This window comes from Stegostoma tigrinum, chromosome 15 (genome assembly GCF_030684315.1).
Source record: "Stegostoma tigrinum isolate sSteTig4 chromosome 15, sSteTig4.hap1, whole genome shotgun sequence".
Taxonomy (NCBI): domain Eukaryota; kingdom Metazoa; phylum Chordata; class Chondrichthyes; order Orectolobiformes; family Stegostomatidae; genus Stegostoma; species Stegostoma tigrinum.
In genome coordinates, this window is record NC_081368.1 from 38,123,828 (window position 1) to 38,149,800 (window position 25,973).

The 25,973-nt window shown below is 41.5% G+C and overlaps 1 protein-coding gene and 1 non-coding gene across 3 annotated transcripts in view; one reads left to right on the forward strand and one right to left on the reverse strand.

The window, feature by feature from the left end:
- The window catches only part of med12 (mediator complex subunit 12), a 173,691-nt gene that overhangs the window by 77,851 nt on the left and 69,867 nt on the right, over positions 1–25,973 (reverse strand). For both annotated transcript variants that reach the window (XM_048544257.2, XM_048544255.2), the window contains exons 14-20: positions 23,953–24,057; positions 20,395–20,562; positions 18,254–18,398; positions 14,410–14,528; positions 11,722–11,865; positions 9,993–10,156; positions 8,188–8,319 (exon numbers count right to left, since the gene is read on the reverse strand). In XM_048544257.2, the coding sequence (XP_048400214.1) occupies positions 8,188–8,319; positions 9,993–10,156; positions 11,722–11,865; positions 14,410–14,528; positions 18,254–18,398; positions 20,395–20,562; positions 23,953–24,057 (977 nt within the window). The remainder of the gene's footprint in view (positions 1–8,187; positions 8,320–9,992; positions 10,157–11,721; positions 11,866–14,409; positions 14,529–18,253; positions 18,399–20,394; positions 20,563–23,952; positions 24,058–25,973) is intronic.
- trnal-caa (transfer RNA leucine (anticodon CAA)) lies at positions 17,427–17,540 on the forward strand. Its single transcript has 2 exons — positions 17,427–17,464; positions 17,495–17,540. It is a non-coding gene; the product is annotated as a tRNA-Leu (tRNA).

Consider the following 25,973-nt stretch of genomic DNA (forward strand, 5'->3'; position numbering starts at 1 on the left):
CATTAGGAGATTTGGCCTATATTCTCTAGGTTTGGAAGAATGAGAGGTGATCACATTGGAATACATAAAATTCTCAGTCATCTAACCAAATGGAAGAAGGATGTTTCCAGTGACTGGTCTTTCTAGAACAAGGATTCTCCATGTAGGGACCCCAAGTGTGGTTGAAAGGTGAAATTTTGGGGTCACAAGCCCTAATGTACCAACCCCTTCAACCTGCTCTAATGAGTGGTCCCCTCCTGTCCCCGTATCACACTGTTTACCAAGAGGTTGCCATGATTTTCAAGTGTCAAAATGTGGTCATAGTTGGAAATTGTTTGGAAGACATGGTATAAAACCAGGGAACAGAGTTTCAGAATAGGAAGTAAATCACGCAAGTCCGAGAGAAGGAATTCCTTCACTGAAAGGTTGGTGAAGATTTGGAACTCTCTATCCCAGAGGACTGTGGGAGACATAGTCCTAAAATACATTCAAGGCAGAGATGACATATTTCAAGATATTAAAACAAAGTTGAGGCCAGTCATGATCTAGTTGAATATTGCAGCAGGTTCAATGAGCTGCACTGCTCCAATTTTCAACATTATGTTGATCGTAAACTCACATTTTTATTAAGGTTCATCATAACTTCCTCTATTTTCCTTTCTTTGACTATTTATAAAGCCTTGGACCTTATGTATTCTTAACAATTCTAACAAGCTCCCCTGCCAGTTTCAAAGATCTGTGCATATATAACAAAAAGGTGCCTGTGCTCTTGAACCCTTTTAAGAGTAGCACCATTTGGTTTATATTGCCTCTCCTTATTCTTCCTACCAAAATGTTTGACTTCCTGCACTAAATTTATATCTCGACTACCCACCCATTCAACTAGCCTATGTCTTATTGAAGTCTACCATGATCTTCCTCACAGTTGACAATACCTCCAGGTTTTGACTCATCTACAAATTTTGAAATTGTGCCAAGCACACTCAAGTCTAGAACATTTATGCAGATCAAGAAAAGCAGCGGTTCTTGTTCTGATCTCCAAGGAACCCCACTGTATACTTCCATCAAAGAGTCATACAGCGCATAAACACACCCTTCAGTCCAAACAGTCCATACCAAACATAATCCAAAACAAAACTAGTCCCACCTGCCTGTTGCTAACCCATCCCTCCAAACGTTTCCTACGCATGTACTTATATCAAAGTGCCTTTTAAACACTGTAGCCATGCCCACATCCACTACTTCTCACAAAGTGCATTCCACACTCTGTCCTCTCAATTTAGAAATATGGCTCTTGTCTTGAAAGCCCCATGGTAGGGAAAATGACACCTACCATTAACCCTATCTACACCCATCATGATTTTATAAACCTCTATAAGATCACCTCTCAACCTCTTATGGTCCAGTGGATAGAAGTCCCAACTTTTCTTTAAATCCAAACAAAAATCTTTAACCAGTATTCAGTTCCCTATCACTCAGTTTCTATGTTGCTATTGTTTCTATTATTCTTATCTTTCAACTTTCCTGGCAAGGCTATTATGTGGCAATATCAAATTACTTCTGAAAAATCCAAGCACACCACATCTAACATATTATTTCCACCTGTTAGTTCATCAATGAGCACAAAAATAGTTAAGCACGATTCACCATTAATAAATCAGTGTGGTTTTTCTTTTATTAATCCATGCTTATGCAATTTTACTGGTAATTTTATCTCAACATTTGAGCTTAAATTGACTAAGCTGTAGTTGCTGGATTTATCATAACTTTGTTTTTTGAAAAAGGGTGCACATTTAGAATTGTCCAATTATGTGCTATTACTCGTGTAGCTGAGAAAAAGTGAAAGATTATAGTCAGATATAATGTAATTTCCAACTTTACTTACATCAGCAATTCCAGATGCGTTCCATTATCCTGATGACTTATCAACGTCAAATATACCAGCCTTTCTAAGGCCTCCCTAATCTACTTTTAATTTCTCCAGCACTGAAAGAACCTCCTCTCATTCGATATGATTTCAATAGCATCTATTCCCTTGGCACAGACAGATGCTGAGGAACTCATTAGTTAGCTCAGCATCCGTGTGAAAATCTTTTTTGGTCCCTGATCAGTTCACCTCACCTCTTGTTAAGCTTTACTACTTGCATATGGTTGGGAGGACATTTGGATTTGCTTTTACACTGACTGCAAGTCTCTTCCCGTATTTTCTTTTCCAATTCCCATCTGAATTTTGTCAGCATTTTCTTATTTCCTCTTGAATTAATATTCCGACATCTGTCACATGCACACCTTTTCTGCTTTATCTTGTCCTTTAATTATTTTGTCATATAAGGAGCTCTAGTTTTACTTGTCCTACCTCTTTCTTCATAGGGATTAACCTTAATGTACCTGAACCACCTCCATTTTAAAGGCTCATTATTCCATACCAGTTTTGCCTACCAACACTGCATTTTAATTTACCTGTAACAGATCTATCCTTATCCCATTGAAATAGCCCTTCTCAAATTCTTCGGATTTTGACTTGAAATTATTCCATGCATTTTCCCATCACTAACCTGGAACCGGCCAGCATCACAGACATTGCAAGGAAGTTCATTACTCAGGGTTGCTTCTTATGTCAGTTTTGTTGAGAAGCATGATAACAATAATGGAGAAATGAAAGTCACTACAAAGAGTGACAAGTTCCCAAAATAAGACAGTTTGATCACAGGGTTTTAAAAAACATAGCCTAAAACATTACAGATGTTTCAATTATAATGCAGGAGGCAGTGGCATATTGGTACTGTTACTTAACTAATCCAGATCCCCAAGCTCTAATGTACAAAGTTCTTTGTTTAAAACCCTGCAATGAAAACCATCTGGTCTAATGTTCTGGGTATATGGGTTTGAGTCCACAACAGCAAATGACGACATTTGAAATCAATAAAACAATTTGGAATTAAAATTTAGTCTAATTTCAATCATCTAAAAAAACTGCCAATTGTCCTGAAACCTATCTGGCTCACGAAGGCTCTTTAAAGAAGGAAATCCAATGTCTTTACCTAATCTGACCCACATGAGGTTCCAGACCCATAGCAATGCAATTGACATTTAACTGCCCTTTGAAATGCCTTAACAATCCAAACAGTTCTAGTCTAATTAGTGCTGGGCAATAAATGCGGACCTAGCCAGCATGACATCCATGTTCTGTGAACAATTTATTCCAAGAATTCTTTCAAAATTCTCTCAACTTGGGAATCCTCCCCTCAGAATGACAGAGGGAAAGCAGTGAATTACAGACCAGTTAACCTAACATGTGAAGTAGGGAAATTCCTAGAGAAAGATGTCTGAATGCTAAATTTTTTTCTACTAATCAGGGAAAACCAGCATGGATTTGTTAAGAGTTGACAATGTCTAATAAAACAAACTGAATTTTATGAAACCGAAACAAAATAGTGGCTAGGGAATGACAATGCATGTTTTATACATGGACTTTAAGATGGCATTTGATAAAGTATCACATACGTGACTACTACCTACAGCTGACATTAATGGACTTTAAGGAAAATTAATGACTTAGTTATGGCTCTAATGGTAGTGGTAATGTCCATGCTTCTGGACTGCAGGGTCATGTTCAAGTCCCAAGTGCTCTGAAGGTATATGATAACATTTCTCAACAGATTGACTAGAAAAACATAATTGGCTGAACGGCAGGATGCAAAGGGTTCACATAATGGACGTGATTTGTATTGCGATTTCAATTATTTTCTCTAATTATTAAAAGACTTTGTTGTTAGAATCACAAAAGACATGTTCAAATTTGCCAATGACAAAAATAGATGGCATTGAAAGCAATTCAAGTGAATGCATAGGTTTACAAAGAGACAGCAAAAGAGTAAACGAACAGGCAAAATTTTGCAAATGGATTTCAAACTATGCTAATGTGAGGTTATCCAATGCAGACCTAAAAGTAGAACTGGGGACTTTGTAAATGGTGGTGTACCAAAACAGTGGATGGTCCAATGAAATGAAGAGCCAGGTATACAAGTCATTAAAATGTCAAACAGACACAGAAAATAACTAAACAGATTAATAAAATACATGGCTTTACATCTTGAGGAATAAAATACAAGAAGTCAGAAGTCACACTTCAGCCAGGCAAAGACTTAGTCAGAATTAACCAGAAGTCCTAATGGCTGTTCTCAGTATTCGACACAAGGCTGGATATGTTGAGCTGGTAGTGAATTCAGCACAGAAGGACCAGAATGACTAGAAGTTATTACAAGAACAAAGGTTGGAATTTAGAAAGTCCAGGACATTTTCAGGAAACTAAGCTGAATTGATGGACTAAGTTAAGAGGAACTATTTCTACTAATTGGGGAAGTATAGGATTATGGGCTATGGTCAAAAAATGAGAGGCAAACTAGATAGAAGATTGGATCTCTCTCCCACAAACAGAAACTGATGTTAGAATCTCGTTAATTTTAAAACTTAATTTGACAGTTTTTTCTATTAATCAAAAACATCAAAAAGGATATGGAGAGAGATAATGGGAACTGCAGATGCTGGAGAATACAGATAACAAAGTGTGGAGCTGGATGAACACAGCAAGCCAAGAGCATCTCAGGAGTACAAAAGCTGATGTTTCAGGCCTAGACCCTTCATCAGAAAAGGGTGATGGAGAGGGGATTCCGAAATAAATAGGGAGAAGGGGGACCCACCTGCCCTGGTCGAACTATTGTCTCTGCCTGCTCCTGCCCCACCAAACTCGTCTCCACTTATCTGGACTCCATTTTCTTCACCATGGCCCAGGAACTCCCTACCTACATCCGTGACATCACCACACCCGCCACCTCCTCCAGAACTTCCAATTCCCCGGTCCCCAACACCTCATTTTCACTATGAGCATCCAGTCCGTATACACCTGCATTCCCCATGCAGATGGCCGACAGGCCCTCACTTCTTCCTGACCCGACCAGTCCCCCTCCACCTACACCCTCATCCGCCGAGCCAAACTTGTCCTCACCCTCAACCACTTCTGTTTCGATTCCTCCCACTTCCGACAGACGAAGTGGGTGGCCATGGGTACCCGCATGGGCCCAAGCTATGCCTGCCTCTTTGTAGGTTATGTGGCACAGTCCCTCTTTCGCACCTACACTGGCCCTAAAACCCACCTCTTCCTCCATTACATTGATGACTGTATCGGCACCACCTCATGCTCCCACGAGGAGCTCCAACAGTTCATCCATTTCACCAACACCTTCCACCCCAATGTTACGTTCACCTGGACCATCTCCAACACATCCCTCACCTTCCTGGGCCTTTCTGTCTCCATCCCAGGCAACCACCTACAAACAGATGTCCATTTCAAGCCCACCGACTCCCACAGCTACCTGGAATACAGCTCCCGCCACCCACCTTCCTGCAAAAATTCCATCCCCTATTCCCAATTCCTTCGCCTCTGCTGTATCTGCTCCCAGGATGAGGCATGCCACTCCCGCACATCCCAGATGTCCTTGTTCTTCAAGGACCGCAACCTCCCCCCGGCATGTCTCCAGCATTTCCTGCACCTCATCCCTCACACCCCGACCCTGTAATAACCGCCAAAAGAGAATCCCCCGAGTCCTCTCATACCACCCCATCAACCTCCGGATATAACGCATCATCCTCCGACACTTCCGCCATCTACAATCCGACCCCACCACCAAAGACATTTTTCCAACCCCACCCTTGTCTGCCTTCCAGAGACCACTCTCTCTGCAACTCACTTGTCTGCTCGCCACTCCTTTCCAATCCCACCACACCGGCACTTTACCCTGCAACTGCACGAAGTGCTACACCTGCCCCCACACCTCCTCCCTCACCCCCATCCCAGCCCCAAAAAGACCTTCCACATCAAGCAGATGTTCACCTGCACATCCAAGGGGGTGGCTTGGGGACCGCTCTGCAGAACACCTACACTTGGTTTGCAGTAAACAACTGCACATCCCAGTCACAAACCATTTCAACTCCCCGTCCCATTCCACAGACGACATGTCCATCCTAGGCCTCCTGCAGTACTATAACGATGCCACCTGTAGCTTGCAGGAACTGCAACTCATATTCCGCTTGGGAACCCTGCAGCCCAATGGTATCAATGTGGATTTCACCAGCTTCAAAATCTCCCCTTCCCCCCCCACTGCATTCCAAAACCAGTCCAGCTCGTCCCCGCCTGCCTAATCTGTTCTTCCTCTCACCTATCCCCTCCTCCCACCTCAAGCCGCACCTCCATCTTCTACCTACTAACCTCTTCCCGCCCCCTTGGCCTATCTGTCCTCCCTGGACTGACCTATTCCCTCCCTGCCTCCCCACTCATACTCTCCTCTCCTCTATCCATCTTCAGTCCGCCTCCCCCTCTCTCCCTATTTACTTCAGAATCCTCTCCCCATCCCCCTTTTCTGATGAAGGGTCGAGGCCCGAAACATCAGCTTTTCTGCTCCTAAGATGCTGCTTGGCCTGCTGTGTTCATCCAGCCCCACACTTTGTTATCAAAGGATGTGGAGTTGGGTCACAAATTTGTCAGAACATCACTGAATAGCAAAATACGCTTTCAGAGCTAAATATTGTCCTCATGTTGCTATGTTTTAAATATTATATTTCCTGGTCGACTGAAGCAGCGAGGAGGATGAAGGTGGAAAAGAGCACTCAGCTAACATCGAGTATTGACCATGCAAGGATGGATGAATGTTTTGACATTCTTTCAGGGACTATGAAGTACTCATCAGTAATAATAGGAACTGCAGATGATGGAGATTCCAAGTTAACAAGGTGTGGAGCTGGATGAACACAGCAGGCTCAAGCAGAATCTGAGGAGCTGGAAAGTTGACGTTTCGGGCCTAGACCCTTCATCAGAAACGGGGGGAGGAGAAGAGTGTTCTGAAATAAAAAGCGAGCGCGGGGGAGGCGGATCGAAGATGGATGGAGGAGAAAGTAGGTGGAGAGGAAACAGGCAAGTTAGAGAGGCAGGAATGGAGCCAGGAAAGGTGAGTGTTGGTAGGGAGGTAGGGAGGAGATAGGTCAGTCCAGGGAGGACGGACAAGTCAAGGAGGCGGAATGAGGTTAGTAGGTAGGAAATGGGGATGCGGATTGAGGTGGGATGAGGGGATAAGTGAGAGGAAGAACAGGTTAAGGAGGCAGGGACGAGCTGGGCTGGTTTTGGGATGCGGTGGGGGGAGGGGAGATTTTGAAGCTTGTGAAAATCCACATTGATACCATTGGGCTGCAGGGTTCCCAAGCAGAATGAGAGTTGCTGTTCCTGCAACCTTCAGTTGGCATCGTTGTGGCACTGCAGGAGGCCCAGGATGGACATGTCATCTAAGGAATGGGAAGGGGATTTGAAATGGTTCTCGACTGGGATGTGCAGTTGTTTATTGCGAACAGAGTACAGGTTTTCTGCAAAGTTGTCCCCAAGCCTCCGCTTGACTTTCCCGATGTAGAAGAGGCCACAACGGGTCCAGTGGATGCAGTATACCACATTGGCAGATGTGCAAATGAACCTCTGCTTGATGTGGAAAGTGTTCTTGGGGCCTGGCATGGGGGAGAGTGGGGAGGCGTGGGGGCAGGTGTAGTACTTCCTGTGGTTGCAGGGAAAAGTGACGGGTGTGGTGGAGCTGGAGAGGAGTGTGGCGCAGACAAGGGAGTCACTGAGACAGTGGTCCCTCCAGAAAGCAGACAAGGGTGGGGAGAGAAAAATGTCTTTGATGGTGGGGTCAGATTGCAGATGGCAGAAGTGTCGGAGGATAGTGCGTTGGATCCGGAGGTTGGTGGGGTGGTATGTGAGGACTAGGGGGAATTCTCTTTTGGTTGTTATTGCGGGGATGGGGTATGAGGGATGAGTTGCAGGAAATGTGGGAAACATGGTCGAGGACCCATGATTAGTGACTATACATGTTGAATACAGTCCATATATTTGGTTTGTAGAAGGACAAACATCTTGGTCCAAATGGCAATTTACGGCTCATTCTTGTCCATTTTTTTAGTGTCTCTAGATTTCAAATATGCATAAGCGAGAAGTAACAAATTCTGTAAATATTCAAAAACTAAATTTCTAAAATACCTATCATTTATAGCGGACTAAGTTCAATCTATCTCCTCATTAGCTCCTCTGCCAGCTTGTCAATCAACTGATTGCAAAAAGTTGTCTACCTAAAGCTTTGCATATTAGCTCTCAAACATTTCTCCAATTCTTACCCAAACAGTTCTCCAAACTTGCTCTTTAAATGACTGCAGGAGGTGTACAGATCATAGAGGTAGGCAAGGATACAACGCTCGGCAGAGGAGCAGTCTGCTGGGTTAACACCATGCTTTACCACGCCACATAAACTGAAAAGGAAAGAGAGGTTACTCAAAGAATTTTTAATTTAACAAGGTTTCAGATGGAACATTATCAACAGCATCATATATCAGTTTATATTTTCTTTTCATTCATTTAAAGAGCTAGTCACAGCATTTTTCCAAGAATCACACGGAATCGATTTTTGAATCCCTCAGTAAGAATGCTGCCAATTTATAACACATTCAGTGCAACACTGTACACATTGTTTTAGTTCAAAACTGACATGGCCATTGCTTGGATACAAACATCCAAGTATTTAGACACAACCTGATAGCACTCTACCCTCACATAAATGGGAGGCTTTCATATTTCCGGGCTTTTTCTTATGGGCTGCTGCTGTTTGTTTTGATTTAATTTGCTGTAAAATAACAAAAACCTGGTACAAAACAGCTTTTAAAAAAAGTACTTTATTTACAAATATAGACATTGCTGGAGAAACTCAGTGTATCTGGCTGTTTCTGCGGAGAGAAAGCAGAGCTAAAGCTTCAGGTCCAGTGACCTGGGCAGTAGAGGGTTCAGTAAAGGAATAAGACAGGTGGAGACAGAGCCAAAAGGAAGAAACAGATAGTCAGGCAGACTAAGGGATAAATAACAGCAAGCCAGGAAGAAAGAAGAGCTGCTTCTCCCTCCACCCCAAAAGTCTTAAGCATGTGTACTACTTTTACCCAGCTTCAATCAGCTCTGAAGAACGATCACTGGATCCAAAACATTAACTCTGCTTTCTCACCACAGATGCTGCAAGATCTGTTACATATCTTCAGCAGTTTCTGATTTTGTTTCAGATTTCCATCATCTGCAGTTCTTTGTTTTATTTTAGCACTTCGCTTATCTTATTCCTTGATGCCCTCCAATGACACAGCTGCTTGTGAAGTATTTCAAGTCAACGTACTTAAAAAAAAGAGTCCCAATAACAAGATTCAAATGCATAACAGCCACCAAATTCATTTTTGTTCAAACTCCTTACAACATTCAAGGATCACGTTCACACAGAAATACTGCATTACATAATAATAAAAACAAAATGCTCAAATGTTGAGCTGTGGTTGCTTTTCTGATGAAGTTGATCAACCCGACTGAGCCCACTAAAATTTATTTGGTAACAACCCTGCGTGAAATATCAGGCTTCAAAAGCCACACTGAAGTTTAAGCTTAAAAATCAAGGCTGGCACTTCAGTACCAACTGAATTCTCGAGGGGAAGCAGTCTTTTGGACAGCCCCAAATATTCACTTAGGAGCTGTAAAAGATCCCACAGCACTACTTTGATGGACAACAAGGAAGTTATCCCCAGTTTTCTGGTTATCTTTATTCCTCTAAAAACTTCACAACAAACAATCATTGTCACAGCTGGCTCAATTCAAAATGTTATGCTTCCTACACAGTGCCAACACTGCAAAAATGCACTTGATTGGCTATAAAGTACTTCTAGACATTTTGTAGTCTACACTACATAAATCAGTTTTTTGTCATTTTCAATCGGCATTAAATTTGTCAATAATATTCATGTAAAGCCATGTTTGGACAAATATGAGGAGCAAACAACTGCATCTAGAAGGGAAATACAAGCCTGCATGTGGCACCTTGGATTTCTTCGACTGGGGGTGATGCACGTCCATCTTTATAACATAAATCTACGCAAAAAGTAGTATGTCGAAGTCTCACCCTTCAAATACTTGTGCTGTCTGATCAGAGTTGAGGATAAGGCAGGAGTGATAACGTCGCAGGACTGCCACAATGCAGAGACACAAACCCGTTGTGTAGCTGCCAACCAGACTGGATGACTTCAGAAGTAACTCTGCTTCCACCACACTCAATTCATTCAGCAACTGCAGGGAAAAAACAGATGCAATAAGCATAATTTCCAACCAACTTTTACATGAAAGGACCTCAGAACTAAAAACCAAAGCAATACAATACATTTAAAGAATAATGCATGTAGATGAAATTGAAGGACTGTAATAAACTCGACTTCAAAAACTACATTAGCTTTTACAACCTTAAATCTCTTTTTGGGAAAGCTGACTCAAAGATCAAGCAGACAACTGGCAATGGTTTAAGGTGAGGGTCACCATATTTCAGGCAAGGGGCCAGCTGAAAAGGAAAATTCTTCACGATAACCTTAACCAGTGGCAAGCGCATGGTGTTAGCATCACCCTGCATTGCAAACCAGCCCTCCAGCCAACTGTTCAGCCTTCTATTACTCTTTGATCCGTACCAAATAAGAGTCATCTCAAACTGCTGCAGTCCACTTCCCACAAGTAAAGGTGAAAGAAGTACTGAGGGAATATTAAGTCACTAATGTCTCAACTAATTGCTAGGGTGTACAGACTGCAGAAACTAACAGCTTTCTGAAAACAAGTTAAACAATTAGGCATATATATGGTACTGTACTGGGTGTTACTTGGCTAACAATTCAGAGAAATTAGTTCAAAAGCCACCACCACGGCAACGGAGGCATTTAAATTTAATTTTGATAAATCTGGAATAAAAAGATAAAATCAGCACTGATGTCCATGAAACTATTTAATTATTGTTTCTAACTCACTAATTCCTTAATGAAGAGGCAATGTGTCATACTGAGTCTGGTATATATGTGACTCCAGTGCCATGGCAAAATTGTTGACTCTTAACTGCCTTCTGAATTAGCCTAATAAATCACCCAATTCCATTAAAAATCTAGCTCACCATTACCTTCTCAAGAGGATGAATAAAAATACAGCCCTACATATGAAAGCTGATCAGTACAGCCCATCTCAGCAGATCAAATTACTCAATAGTGAATAACATACCATGTTCCTTTAGAGCGAAATAAACATTTGTTTTGAAAATGCATCAGTGCTTTCAGTTTACAAGATTATAGCTATTTACAAACTGAGTTGTTGGGGAAGTTGGTATTGAAATGTTCAAACCAGAAAGTCCCAGGATCCCTCCCTAGTCTGCAGCAACAAATGCATTTCAATTGACCTCAGGTACTCTTGAGCAGGGTCTGAGAAAATCAGGCACACTGCCTACTCCTGATTGCTATTCAAAGAAGTTATCAGGCTGAGGGACACATGCCTGGAGTTCAGTTGAAGCCATGATTAGGTTCAGTTGCAATATTCTTCACTATAAAAAGAAATGCCTTCTGGTGTTCACCATCTAATCTTGGCCTTAAGTTAGAACATCAAAATCCAGAGACATGAAGCAGTCCATTATATAATGTAAACAAGTTAATAGCAAAAGTCTGGAGTGCTACTTTGCCTATATTATAACCACACTAAATTTTAACAATTAGGTACAATTAAAATTCTAGCTCACCATCATGGAAACAACACAAGTTCAAATTGCCATTATGTATGCTGAGGCGTTAAGTAAAGCAAGTTGAGACAAAACAGATTAATACCAAAATTACCTGAATAGCAAAATCTATAAGTCCACTGATATTGAGGGAATACTCCATCAGATCAAAGATGAACTGAATATGCTGAACAAGAGGCAGATGATAGGACATTCCTAAGGCAAAACTAGTGATCTGTTCCAGTACATTCCGTGACACCTGTCATAACAAAGGAGAGAAGGTAAACACTCAATTACTCATATTTTGAAGAGATCAAACTTACTTTTGCACTGATCTTATTTCCTTAATAAGTAGGAACAGCCAAATCAGTGTGGAGGAATGCACACAAAACCTGCAGAGTTATCAGATATTCAAACTGCTTTTTAATTTTAAATTGTTTTCAATTACATTGCGAACAGATTATGTTTTTGATAAGCAATACCGTTAAAAAACGTTAAGACCTACAATCAATACCACCAAGGCTGAACAGAGAAGGATGAGGCAAGTCAAATAGTGGTTGTACCATGGAGCCTGCCCAAACAAACATACTGCATTTCCTTCAAATTTACATCATTTTTAATTGCATTCATTAAAGTATATACAACAATATGGAAACTGGCGATTCCTACTGCATACTGACAATGGGAACTGCAGATGCTGGAGAATCCAGGATAATAAAGAGTGGAGCTGGATGAACACAGCAGGCCAAGCAGCATCTCAGGAGCACAAAAGCTGACGTTTCGGGCCTAGACCCTTCATCAGAGAGTATAGGTGGGGAGGTAGGGAGGGGATAGGTCAGTCCAGGGAAGATGGACAGGTCAAGGAGGCGGGATGAGGTAGTAGGTAGGAAATGGAGGTGCAGCTTGAGGTGGAAGGAAGGGATGGGTGAGAGGAAGAACAGGTTAGGGAAGCAGAGACAGGCTGGGCTGGTTTTGGGATGCACTGGGGGTAGGGGATGAGCTGGGCTGGTTTTGGGATGCAGTAGGGGAAGACCAATCCATCTCCACCAATACCCTCATCCGTCTAGCCGAACTCATCCTCACCCTCAACAACTTCTCTTTCAATTCCTCCCACTTCCTACAGACAAAGGGGGTGGCCATGGGTACCCGCATGGACCCAAGCTATGCCTGCCTCTTTGTTGGTTACGTGAAACAGTCCCTCTTCTGCACCTACACAGGCCCCAAACCCCACCTCTTCCTCCGTTACATTGATGACTGTATCGGCGCCGCCTCTTGCTCCCCAGAGGAGGTCGAACAGTTCATCCACTTCACCAACACCTTCCACCCCAATCTCAAGTTTACCTGGACCATCTCCAACACATCCCTCACCTTCCTGGAACTCAGTCTCCACCTCAGGTAACCAGCTAGAAACTGATGTCCATTTCAAGCCCACTGACTCCCACAGCTACCTAGAATACACCTCCTCCTCCCACCCACCCTCCTGCAAAAATTCCATCCCCTATTCCCAATTCCTCCACCTCCGCCGCATCTGCTCCCAGGATGAGGCATTCCACATCCCAGATGCCCACGTTCTTCCAGGACCACAACTCCACCATACCCCACCCCCACCCCTCTTCTCCTCCCGCCCCCCCCCCCCCCACTACCCCGCGCTGGTCGAGAACACCCTTGACCACATCTCCCGCAACACATCCCTCACACCCCGCCCCTGCCACAACCGCCCCCAGAGGATCCCCCTCGTCCTCACATACCACCCCACCAACCTCCGGATACAACGTATCATCTACCGACACTTCCGCCATCTACAATCCGACCCCACCACCCAAGCCATTTTTCCATCCCCACCCTTGTCTGCCTTCCGGAGAGACCACTCTCTCCGCGACTCCCTTGTCCGCTCCACACTGCCCTCCAACCCCACCACACCCGGCACCTTCCCCTGCAACTGCAGGAAGTGCTACACTTGACCCCATAGCTCCTCCCTCACCCCGATCCCAGGCCCCAGGATGACCTTCCATATCAAACAGATGTTCACCTGCACATCTGCTAATGTGGTATATTGCATCCATTGCACCCGGTGTGGCTTCCTCTACATTGGGGAAACCAAGCGGAGACTTGGTGAAAACTTTGCAGAACACCTCCGCTCGGTTCGCAACAAACAACTGCACCTCCCAGTCACAAACCATTTCAACTCCCCCTCCCATTCCTCAGACGACATGTCCATCATAGGCCTCCTGCAGTGCCACAATGATGCCACCCAAAGGTTGCAGAAACAGCAACTCATATTCCGCTTGGGAACCCTGCAGCCCAATGGTAACAACGTGAACTTCACTAGCTTCAAAATCTCCCCTTCCCCTACTGCATCATAAAACCAGCCCAGCTCATCCCCTACCCCCAGTGCATCCCAAAACCAGCCCAGCCTGTCTCTGCTTCCCTAACCTGTTCTTCCTCTCATCTATCCCTTCCTCTCACCTCAAGCTGCACCTCCATTTCCTACCTACCACCTCATCCCGCCTCCTTGACCTGTCCATCTTCCCTGGACTGACCTATCCCCTCCCTACCTCCCCACCTATACTCTCCTCTCTACCTATCTTGTTTTCTCTCCATCTTCGGTCCGCCTCCCCCTCTCTCCCTATTTATTCCAGTTCCCTCTCCCCATCCCCCTCTCTGAAGAAGGGTCTAGGCCCGAAACATCAGCTTTTGTGCTCCTGAGATGCTGCTTGGCCTGCTGTGTTCATCCAGCTCCACACTTTGTTATCTTGGATTCCTACTGCACAGTTTAGCAATTTAATGGCATCTTGCCTTTTACCTGAGAGGTAACTTGATGTTGATCAAAATGTGAAAGATGCTGAAATTTCACAAATATATCCTCAGCTGTAGGAAAGGCTTCCGGTTTATTTTTTTTCCGCTTCTGTCCTTCCTCTCCACCTGCAGTCAGAAGATGCAAAACAAACAAACAAAGAAAAATTGCTATATTCAGCAAATAACCATCTAAAATTGTAGAGGAAACTTTGAAGAACACGACAAGAGGAATCACGTTAGCACCTACCTATCTCAGTTGCACCTGTAATGAATTTCAGAATCATCTTTAGCCGAGACACATCTATCTTTTCGACACAATGTAAACATTTACTCAATTCCTACTTTTTCTTCAAAAACACAATTCCCAGCAGTAATAGTTCAAATGTGAATTATGTCTACTCACAGTATAATACTTGCCTCTTGGGCACTGCACCCAAACTCAACATACCTTAACAATCTACACAATCCTATCAAAATATTACACTGAAAGGGGTGTGTCTTTCTGGTGAGCCATGAGCCAGTTCTTAGTTTAACTGTTCAATGCATTCTAAAAATCCATGTGATTATTCCAAGAAGTGTTGCTCTGTGACCTGGCAATACTGGACTCTGAATCAACACCAAAAAAAAAAGTAATATTGGTGCATTTTTGAGTGACAGTCACTGCATTTATACAAGTCATGCCATTGAATATTGTCTGATACATTGTCAATGTCATGTAGCTGAAACAACCTTGGGGCTAACAGGACAAATGAAGGATGGTGGGGTGGTGGGGGGTCTTTAATACATTAATCACAGTTCCTCTAACAATCTGTATTCCGTAAACATTGCCGAGGAGTACAAGAACAGATGCGAAATGCATCGCCTGATTACTGCAATAGCAATTTGTATTAATTTGTCCAACTTGAAACAAAGACTGCATTCCAATAAAGTATCAGACATCAGTCAGCTCTTATGGAACCATAACATGTATGGTATTCTTGGAGAATCAAATTTTAGAAACATTATTAATAGGCAACAGGGATGGGAGATAAATCATACTTGTAGCAAGCATTTGAGACAGCTGGATTAGGTCACTGATTCGAACAAAAAAAAGGAATGATAAATACCCAAGAAACCAAAGAGAGAGAAGAGGTCAAGGTAAGTGGGTTGTAGACCTGGAGAAAGTATCAGGAAAGTACTACGTACTAGGAATTTAAATATCAAGTAAACGAATTTAAACATCAGGTATATGAACTTTAAACCGGAGGCCCTGGGGGACTGAAAACAATACAGGCCATCAATGCTGGAGGCAATAGGATAGTAACTTATTCAGTTACAGATTTAGGAATTCTCTTTGAGACAAAGTAGGTGGCAAATGGAGATAAATAAGTAAGTGACATGATCTGTGCATTGAGTGAATCAAACTGAATGAAATCAAAAGGAAACGTTAAACTATCCAGAATTCAAAAAGTTTGCAAGGAAAGGACGATGTGTAAAATCTGATTTAAAGAATAGTGTAGCATTAGATTGTGACTTATTGATATATTTTTACACCAGGAACTAAATAACAGACTTTCTGTAGACATGAAATTGCATTTCATGATTGTCTAGATAGCTTATACACACACTATTTAATAAATCTGTTTCATTTGTAACTCATCAGGTCTGATGTGAAAGTCTTTTAGTTATGAAGACTAAAGCAACAGATCATGCAGAGCTATCCCAGACATACTGTGACAAACTTACATGTACTTTAAACATTGGAACGATACTCAAAGTTGTGTGGATATTGGATATATGAATTTATTCACAAATGGGAGAAAAAATCTGGATTGACTAACCAGCTTCAGCAAATTCCACAGAAATGTTGTTAAAACATCTCAGAAAATGCATATCTATTAACTCAAGTAGAGAATAATGCATAATGTAGGCTATGAGGGTTGGTCAAGGAATCCCAATGTTGTAAATAAATGCACAATGTCCTTAACTATGTTCATTCATTTTTTACATCATACAATATATCCAAATTCTTGACTGAAAGGGAACTCCCTTTAGTGTACCAACTATAGGTCAGTTGGTAACACTTGCCAGAGTCAAAATGTTTTGGGCCAAATCCTAATCCAGAGACTTGAGCATTTTGACTTTGCTGCACTGTTAAAGGAGTAAACTTTAGTACAAGATGTGAAACCAAATTTATCCTCTCAGGTCAATGTAAAAGATCCATTACATTGGCCTTCAAGCCATGCTGTTAAGCTAATTATCTGGACTAATTAAAAGCAAAACATTGTAGATGCTGGAAATCTTGAAATAAAAACAGGAAAATGCTCGAGGAATTCAGTAGGTCTGACAGCATCTTTGGAGGCAGAATCCGATTGGTTTCGAGTTCACAACTTCAGAATTACGTAGAACTCTGTTTCTGTCAAATTTGAGAGTTTCTTCAGCATATTCCATTTTTAATTGTCTGGATTGTTTTGAGACCTTCAACAGCAATTCATTGGCTGAAAAGCACTTTGAGATGCCCTTCAGTAATGAAAGACACCATATAAATTTAAATTATTAATCTTCTTATGCAGTACTCAATTAGGATAGGGCAATTCTACACCACAAAAGAACATACCTTTGGAGGAAGTGCAAAGAAAGGTATTAATCTGTCTGTCTGGCTAGTCACAAGCATATACTACAATCCTGCAACTTTGCACCCTTGGAATTTGAGATTTAAAAGTAAGCATTTAATGATCAATCTGAGGAAGGGATAAATCATAAAATGGACTTTCAAGTCAAACTGAGTTACATCTTGTAAAAGCTGCTCCCAGCCAGTTTGCAGTAGTAGACGCTACTGATCTCTGGTCTTCAGGCTATACAGTTAGGACAGAAATCTGATATTGATTTTCTAATGATTCCTACAGGAAAGTACATGCTGAAATTTAAGAAGGTAATGCAGATGAAGCATGAGGACAGTGCAGTTGATATGTATATTAAGTTTTAAAACAAGTTTAATGAACGACCATATGTTGAGTTTGTTAGCAGATCTAAGTGTATGAATGTGTCAGGATGGCTGAGTGGTCTAAGGCACCAGACTCAAGGAGTAAAGTCATTCTGCAGAAAGCTGGGTGTTCTGGTCTCCAACTGGAGGCGTGGGTTTGAATCCCACTTCTGACACACTTGGATTGGCACAGTGGCTCAGTGGTTAGCACTGCTGCCTCAAAGCACCGCTGCCTCAAAGCACCAGGGACCCAAGTTCAATTTGTCCCTCAGATGACTGTCTGTGTGGAGTTTGCACATTCTCCCCATGTCTGCATGAGTTTCCTCCAGATGCCCCAGTTTCATCCCACAGTGCAAACATGTGCAAGCTAGGTGGGTTGGCCATGCTAAATTGCCCATAGTTTTCAGGGGTGGGTCTGGGTGGGATGCTCTGTGGGTCAGTGTGGGCTTGTTGGGCTGAAGGGCCTGTTCCACACTGTAGGAATTCAATGAAAAATGATTTCCCCATCTTAATGAACCATTGTAATGATCTATTGTCTTCAAACTCCTAAGCTGTCTAGTTTCCCCTTAAATGCATCTCAACAGTTCACTTTAATTCTCTTTATAATGCCCTGAAGAATAATGGCCACTTGAACTACGTCACACTGAGCATCTGACATCCATGGACAACAGGCCCCAGAGAGAGTCAGTGCCTTCAGGAGAATAACACTGCATTTATATATGCTACATCATACAGAAGTATAAACACACAACTTGGAACAAATTATATCCAAGAAAAACGTGTTTACAAAAATTATTAGACCATGTTGGTCCATACTTATGCAGCATAAGATACTAAAGTTGCATATGACAAATGTAAAATTGATCTAAGGGATTCAAACACTGCCTACCTGTTTCTGCAGTACTCTTCTTGTTCAAAACCTTCAGGATGTCTTTGGTTATTTTTTTAATTACATGCCGAGCTTCATCACGTTGTTTCCCAACACCATACAGAACCACCAGGCGCTGATTACATTCGTGACTTGCTGATTCTTCCTGTTTTGATAAGCATCGGCAAGGCAGAAGAACAAGGAGGAAAAGGAGAATATGAGAACCAAACAGAAAATGTAGGCACATGAGTAAGCATGTTGGGTTAACTACAGGTTCTCTTTCCTAATGACATGAAGAATCACGATAAGGTTGCTTTTGTCCTATTTCAAAGGCATTGATATCAACCCATGAGCAGACAGGAAATAAGGGACTACGTGCAAGCAGATGGAATTAGTTTAGAAAGGCATTATGGTCATCACAGACATGTCCTGTTCCTGTGCCGTGCTGTTCTTTTGTTTATATTCTATAGGAAATTTGTTGAAACAGTAAGTTAAGTGCCAAAAATACATGATGGGTTAGCCAGCATCCTAAATCAAAAGTTTGTTATTATACCAGAAGTTCTGGAGGAATTTATTTGAAATATTAACCTGTTTTTTCTTTCAGTTACTGACAGAACTGTTTGTTTCCCATATTTATATACTGGATTTTCAACAGTCAACGCTTCTATACAAGATTATTAGTTTGCAACTAGATTTTCTATGATGTAACTTCGGGTTTCAATAAAAAATTGGTGCTGCAAAGGCAGCATTACAATGTTATTGTTTTCTGTTCTGAAGTTGCAAAGATGTTAATCTTTATTAACAAATTAAGAAATTGGAAAATTCACGAACACTTATTTATTAAATTTCACTTCATTAATTTATCAGTACTGAGGAATGGTTCACTTTTATTTCAGATGCAGACACACACTCCTAGATTTAGTGTAGCATAGATTATAAGAAAAACAAAACTTGCTCCTGTGTCCTAACAGTCCACATCAGTTCCAAACCAGAAAAGTACTTTACACTGAATTGAAATAACATTTTTCTTATTTCATCCCAGAAGTGGTCATTTTCTCAATGGACTACACTATGAACTACACTGGTATTGTATAGATTTTGTTTTACAAAGGAGCCTAACAGTCAGCTGAGGGAGGTTTACCACTAGAATTTAAATTCAGATGCTGGAGATGAAAGGCCATTGATTAAAATGATCCACTACCTAAAGATCAACAAAAAAAAACTACAAAATGGTTTAACTATAATATTGACATTTACTTGGCACCAATACATTCTAAGTTATTTACAAAGTATTTACATGCATTAATGTACACTGTTCAGTGAGATTGTAATGTCTGCCATGCTTAATCTGTCAATTAATTTTTTACAGAAATTGTTCTTGTAATGACGCACCAAGTAGTGTCTATGATTTTGCATCTGCTACCAAGCCCATACAAATTAGATGCTCTCAAAGTGACAGCACAAACTCCAGAGTCAGCAATACAATCTGAGATCATGGAAGGATGCTGGCATATCAGGAGAGATTGACTACGTTGGGATTGTTCTTGCTCGAGTTCAAGCAATGTGGGGGGGGAGGAAGAGAGAGAGATAGAGACAGAGAGAGAGAGAGAGAGAGAGAGAGAGAGAGAGAGAGAGAGAGAGAGAGAGAGAGAGAGAGAGAGAGAGAATCTCAGAGACTTATTAAATTCTAACAGGACTGGACAGGGTAGATGCAGGGAGGATGCGCCCGATGGTGGGTGTGTCCAGAACAAGGAGTCATAGATAATTTAGGGCAGAGATGAGGAGACATTTCTTCACCCAGAGAGTGGTGAGCCTGTGGAATTCATTACCACAGAAAGTAGGTGATGCCAAAACATAGAATGTACTCAAGAGACAACTAGATATAGCACTTGGAACAGATGGGATTAAAAGGTCATGGGGAGAAAGCAGGATTAGACTATTGAGTTGGACAATCAGCCGTGATTAGGAAGAATGGCTGAACAGGCTCAAAGGGCCAAATGGTTTCCTACTGCTCCTATCTTCTAAGTTTCTATAACAATTAGAATCCTGACATTGGACGTTTGAGCTCATTATGTTTTTCAAAAGATAACCAATAGCTTAAATAGATTGAACAAAAACACTTCATCCTGCCATTGCCTCGACCACCCAACCTTGTGCCTTACCTGAGGAATAGGAAAGTGTGTGGCATACTGTATATGCCTTGATTGGTCATACGGTGATGGAAATGTTACTTCATTTATTTTCTGTAGCAGCTTCACGTCCTTTTCTGAAGCAGGTTTTTCTGGGGATGGACTAGTTTTCGATTCACAGTGCATTGAAGGAGAAAACATCTATAAAAGCAGGGGGAATAAAATCAATTCATTTGAAAAGCTGAAATTTAATCATCAGTTGTAGCATTCAGTCAAAGTTTTCTACCATTGTATTTTATTAGATTCTATCATCAACCAACCCCAGCTTCTGTGCCCACTTTTCTGAAAACCAGTCATGATTCATTCTTTTAATTACTATCCAAGGAACCCTGCATATCTGTACATGAAATTATGCTCTAACCTGATGCATCCATGGTCAAACAGGCTGAGATTAATTGTTTAGATTCATACTTTTTTAAAAAAAGCACATGCAGTCTGACCAGTGTGGAAATGTGCCTAGAATAGATTTGGTATCTTCAAAAAGGTGAATAGAAATCAAGCAGGCTTTCCATTAAGCTCCAATATCCTGGCTACTTACAATAAAAACAATGAAAACAACAACCATGGCACAACTGGTAGCATCAAAAACTTCAAAACAATCACAGGTTCACAAATCTACCAGAGAGTCAAACCTCACTACCGCAAATCATCACAATCCATTCATGGTAGTTTTTTTCTGGAAATAACTCACTTTTTTCCTTCATTTACAATTTATATTTCATTATAAATTGTGATCTGCATGTGGCATATCTGAACCAGTGATGGACATAAACCACATTCCAGTGATCACAAAAATACCAAACATCAGCTATATACTTTTCATGCTCAAGCATGGGCAGGAGCACCTACGCAAAGCACTCATTTCTGAGTTCATAATGTCTAAAGAAGATAAATCAAATGATTTTTGTACAAAATGATTTTGCAAAAGCCACAATAAAGTTATGCTCCATATTGTGGTAATCCAACTAACAGAACTATGGCCAGGCTTGACAGAAAAAGACTTACTGCAGTTCACTTGTGAGACATTTTCACAAATGCTTGCCAGATGCTATATGGTCCTCCAAATGAGAACGGTTAGAGAATGGGTTGAATGAACATGTGCCAAAGTGAACGAATAAAGCAGGACAAAGTATGACTGAAGAGCACGGACTCAAATAAATATCAAATAATCATTTCCAGTAAAATTTGTGTCCCAAGATTATCAGAATCAGTATACTGGGAAACCTTCCACGTTGAACAACACCAAGTGGAAGAAGCAATGAGGGCAGCAAGAATACAAAACGTACTCAGAAAGGGAATTCCAATGATCATCACCAACACCACTATTTGAGTTCAGAATGACATAACTGTCAAACCGAGCCTATGACAGAAAGGGAGAGAACCAACAAGAGTGAAAGAAAATTGATCTTTTCTTCACCAATCTACTAGTTGCAGATGCATTAATTATTGCCATGGGTGGAGTGTACAGTCCTTCTGGAGGTGATGCCCTATCTTTGTATTAAGAGTTCAACCCCTTCCCCTAGATCTTATTAAATGGTGTTGAATAGATCTCATAGCTCAAAACAGGTCATTCGTGAAGAATTGTGCAGCAATAGTAGCAGAATTGCATTCAACCACAATGTCCAACTTTTGGCCCAGTAAATTGATCACTCTGCCATTACCACCATCTAGCAATAAACCCAGATGAATAAATAGTACAGAACAACACATCAAAAACAAGACTAGGCATAACTAAAAAAATGAGATTCCAACCTGATTAAACAGTGGAACAGTGAGATATATATGATAAAAAAATAGAAATAGTAACCAATTTGCTTTCAAAAAACAAAAAACAGCTGTTAAGTCACTGGATACTGCAAAATGGCAACATCCTAGCACTGGTACTGAAACCGAGTGCTCCAGAACAAGCTACACGCAAGTTACTCCAGTGTAGCAATAGCATCATGTGTGGCATCAAGTGTACAAAGTGGAAAATTGTCCAGCTCTGCCTTGTCCACAAAATGCAGGTCAAATCCAAACCAGCCAATTACTTCCCTATCAGTCCAATCGCAATCATATATTAATAACTTGGATAGATGCAAATACGGTAGGAATGCAAGTTGGGAAGAAGAGCAAAAGCCACTATCTCATGAAATGTGACCTTGCTGAATGGACGAACAGCTTTGTTAAGCTGAATGTGGCTTACTCCTCCTCCTCCTCCTCTCTTTCAATTAAAAGTAATGGAACGGGTTATTAAGTGGCAATTCTGCGACAATAACCTGCTTACAGATGCTCAGTTTATGTTCCGCCAAAGCTAATCCGCTCTTAACCTCAGAACAGCCTTGATCCAAATGTTAAAAGAGCTAAGTTTCAGAAATAAAAGGAGTGACTCCCCTTGGGTTCAAGGCAGCATTTCAGAGAGTCTGGAACCAAGGAGGCCCAGCAAAACTGGAGACAATGAAAATCAAAGGATAAACATTTTGATTGATTGGAGTCATACCTAGCATACAGAGAGACAACTGAGATTGCTGGAGGTCCATCATCTCAGCCCCAGGACAATCTTACAAGAATTCATCAGGGAACTCAGCTGTTTCATCAATGACCCATTGTACAGTCATTAGCAGGATGTTTGGTAATAACGGCAGAGTACACAGTGCCACTTGCAACTTGTCAGAAACTGCATCAGTCTGGTTTAGACATGAACACATTCAGTTTGTATTGATAATTGGCAAGTAACGTAAATACCATTGCACCCAAGTGAAAGGCAATGTCCAACAAGAAAGACATTACCATTGCTGAAATCCCTCAAAAATAGCATTCTTGGGTTATCTTTGACCATAACTTAACTGGACTACCCGTCCAAATACTGTGACAACGTGAGCTGGTCAAAGATTGGCAATTTTGTACACAGTAACTCACTTCCTGATTCTCAGAGTCTGTCCACCTTCTCATGGTACTAAACTGGCATGTGATGGCAGAGTCTTGAATTGAGGGCGATTACTGCAGCTCCAAAAACATTTAAGAAGGTTCACACTATCAGAGACAAAACAGCTCTCTTGTTTAGCACCTCACCCACTACCTTAAACATTGAATCTCTGAACCACTGGCACACCGTGGTAGCTGCACTTCATGAGTTGCTGCAATGCATCTTAAGGCTTCTTCGACAGCCCTTTCCCAAACCCCTGACCTCTTTCACCAGGGCAGCAGCTACATGGGAACAGTACCAGTTATAAGCTTCTCTCCAAGTCAAACCACGCTAACTCAGAATTACATTGTTATTCCTTTACCATCACTGGGTTAAAACCTTATAATTCCCTCCCTACTGGCACTTTTGGTACACCAGCACCACATGAATTGCAACAGTTCAAGAAGGTGGCTCACCATCAACTTACGATAAAAGTCAGGAAAGAGGATCAAATACTGGCTGTCAGCAACACTTGCATCGCATGCAAAAGGATGATTTAAAGAGAAAAAAACAGTAGCAATCCTCCCAACTCCAAATCAAGGAACAGAATTAGGGAGAATAATACTCAGAATCTGAAATTAACTTACAGAAAAATCAGAACTAAATTCACTTTTAAAGTCATTCTTTTCCACATCTTCAAAAATAGCACTAGAGTTTGGGTCTATGTCCATGCTTTCTGATAAGCCAGGATCCTGCAAGAAAACAAACATAAATCCAAAGTTAGAATTGACTGGGATCGCGTGCATTTTTGTCCGTATTAATCAGAGCAGAACATCTTTTGGTATGGCAGAAATGTACTATACCTGGTAGCGTGTTCATTGGCTAATGCATAATCTCAACAGTAAAGAATTGACAGCAGTCAAGTTAAGCCCATACAATGTCTATGAGATTGCCACTTAAAAGTTTCCTTGGAAATATGCAAGAGGGTAAACATGGTATGAAACAGAGTGGAGAAAGAGAACAAACCAGATTGCCCTTGGAAGCTGCTTTCATAACAGCAACGCCAGAAGCTTGTCAGTAAATATGCAATAACTTGACAAATTGTTTCCAATCAAAACAAAATTTCGCAAAGGAACTGCAAATGCTGGAGAATCTAGGCCCAAAACATCAGCGTTCCTGGTCCCCTGATGCTGCTTGGCCTGCTGCGTTCATCCAGCTCTACACCGTGTTATTTCCAAATTTAGCACAAAATTTGAATCATATGCAGGAAGAGGAAAAAGAAAATTCAAAAGCAATTTCATGATTTGAGCAACGTTTAAAATAAAATTTAATAGCTTGCAAAGATCGATACTCAACCATCACCAGAAATGTGCATTCAACATGCTATACCTGGCAGCACATAGAATATAGAACAGTAGAGCACAGTACAGGCTCTTCGGCCCACCATGTTGTGCCGAACTTTTACCCTAACCTTAAGGTGTATCTAACCTCCACCCCTACCTTATACTATCATCCATATGCCTATCTAGTAGCCGCTTAAACGCCCCTAATGAGGCCGACTCCACTACCCTCTCCAGCAATGCATTCCATGCCCCGACCACTCTGAGTAAAGAACTTAATTCTGACATGTCCCCTCTATCTACCTCCACTCACTTTAAAACTGCGTCCTCTCGTAAGAGCTAACTACACCCGAGGTAAAAAGTGTCTGGCCGTCCACTATCTATACCTCTGATCATTCTGTACACCTCAATCAAGTCATCTCTCATCCTTCGTCGCGCTGAAGAGAAAAGCCCGAGCGCTCTCAACCTTTCCTCGTAAGGCCTTCCCTCCATTCCAGGCAACATCCTGGTAGATCTCCTCTGCACCTTTTTCAACATTTCTACATCTTTCCTGTAATGAAGCGACCAGAACTGGGCACAATACTCCAGATGTGGCCGAACCAGGCTTTTCTATAGCTGGAGCATAACATCATGGCTCTTGAACTCAATCCCCCTTTTCATGAAAGCTAACACATCATACGCCTTCTTAACAAATCTATTCAGCTGGGCAGCAGCTTTCAGGGAACAGTGAACATGAACCCCAAAGACCCTCTGCTCCTCCACACTGCCAAAATAGGCTATCCAAATTTATCAATCAGCACTGTGGGCAAAGGAGAGAACACAACAATACACAATAATAGAGCATCCAACTATTCTTCCCTATTTAACAAGGTTTGGGGAAGGAGAAGGTATAGAAAGAGATACTTGAAAGTATAGCGTCTTAGAATAATTGCTCAAAATATCTTGGGTATTACATGCACTTTTAATGTGAAATACAGTGATGGTCCTTACAGCCAAATGCGATAGGCATTTTGCACGTAGCAGGATTCCTCCATAAAAAGCAACAATTGAACAATTGATTTTTGTTTTTATGATATCGGCTATGGGAAAATTGCCTGTTATGCTAACAGAACACTATAAAAACAATGCTTTGGAATCTGCAATATTCACCTTAATGACCTGACAACATACATGGCTACAATTTAGCATGACATCTATCAAGCAGCTCATTTCACAATTTAGCATTCACTTAAGTTTTTACCAACATATCCAGGTTTTAGATTAACTCTGAACTTATAACTTAGGAACAGTGCAACCAAACCAAGCTTGGACAGCAAGAGGAAAATAAC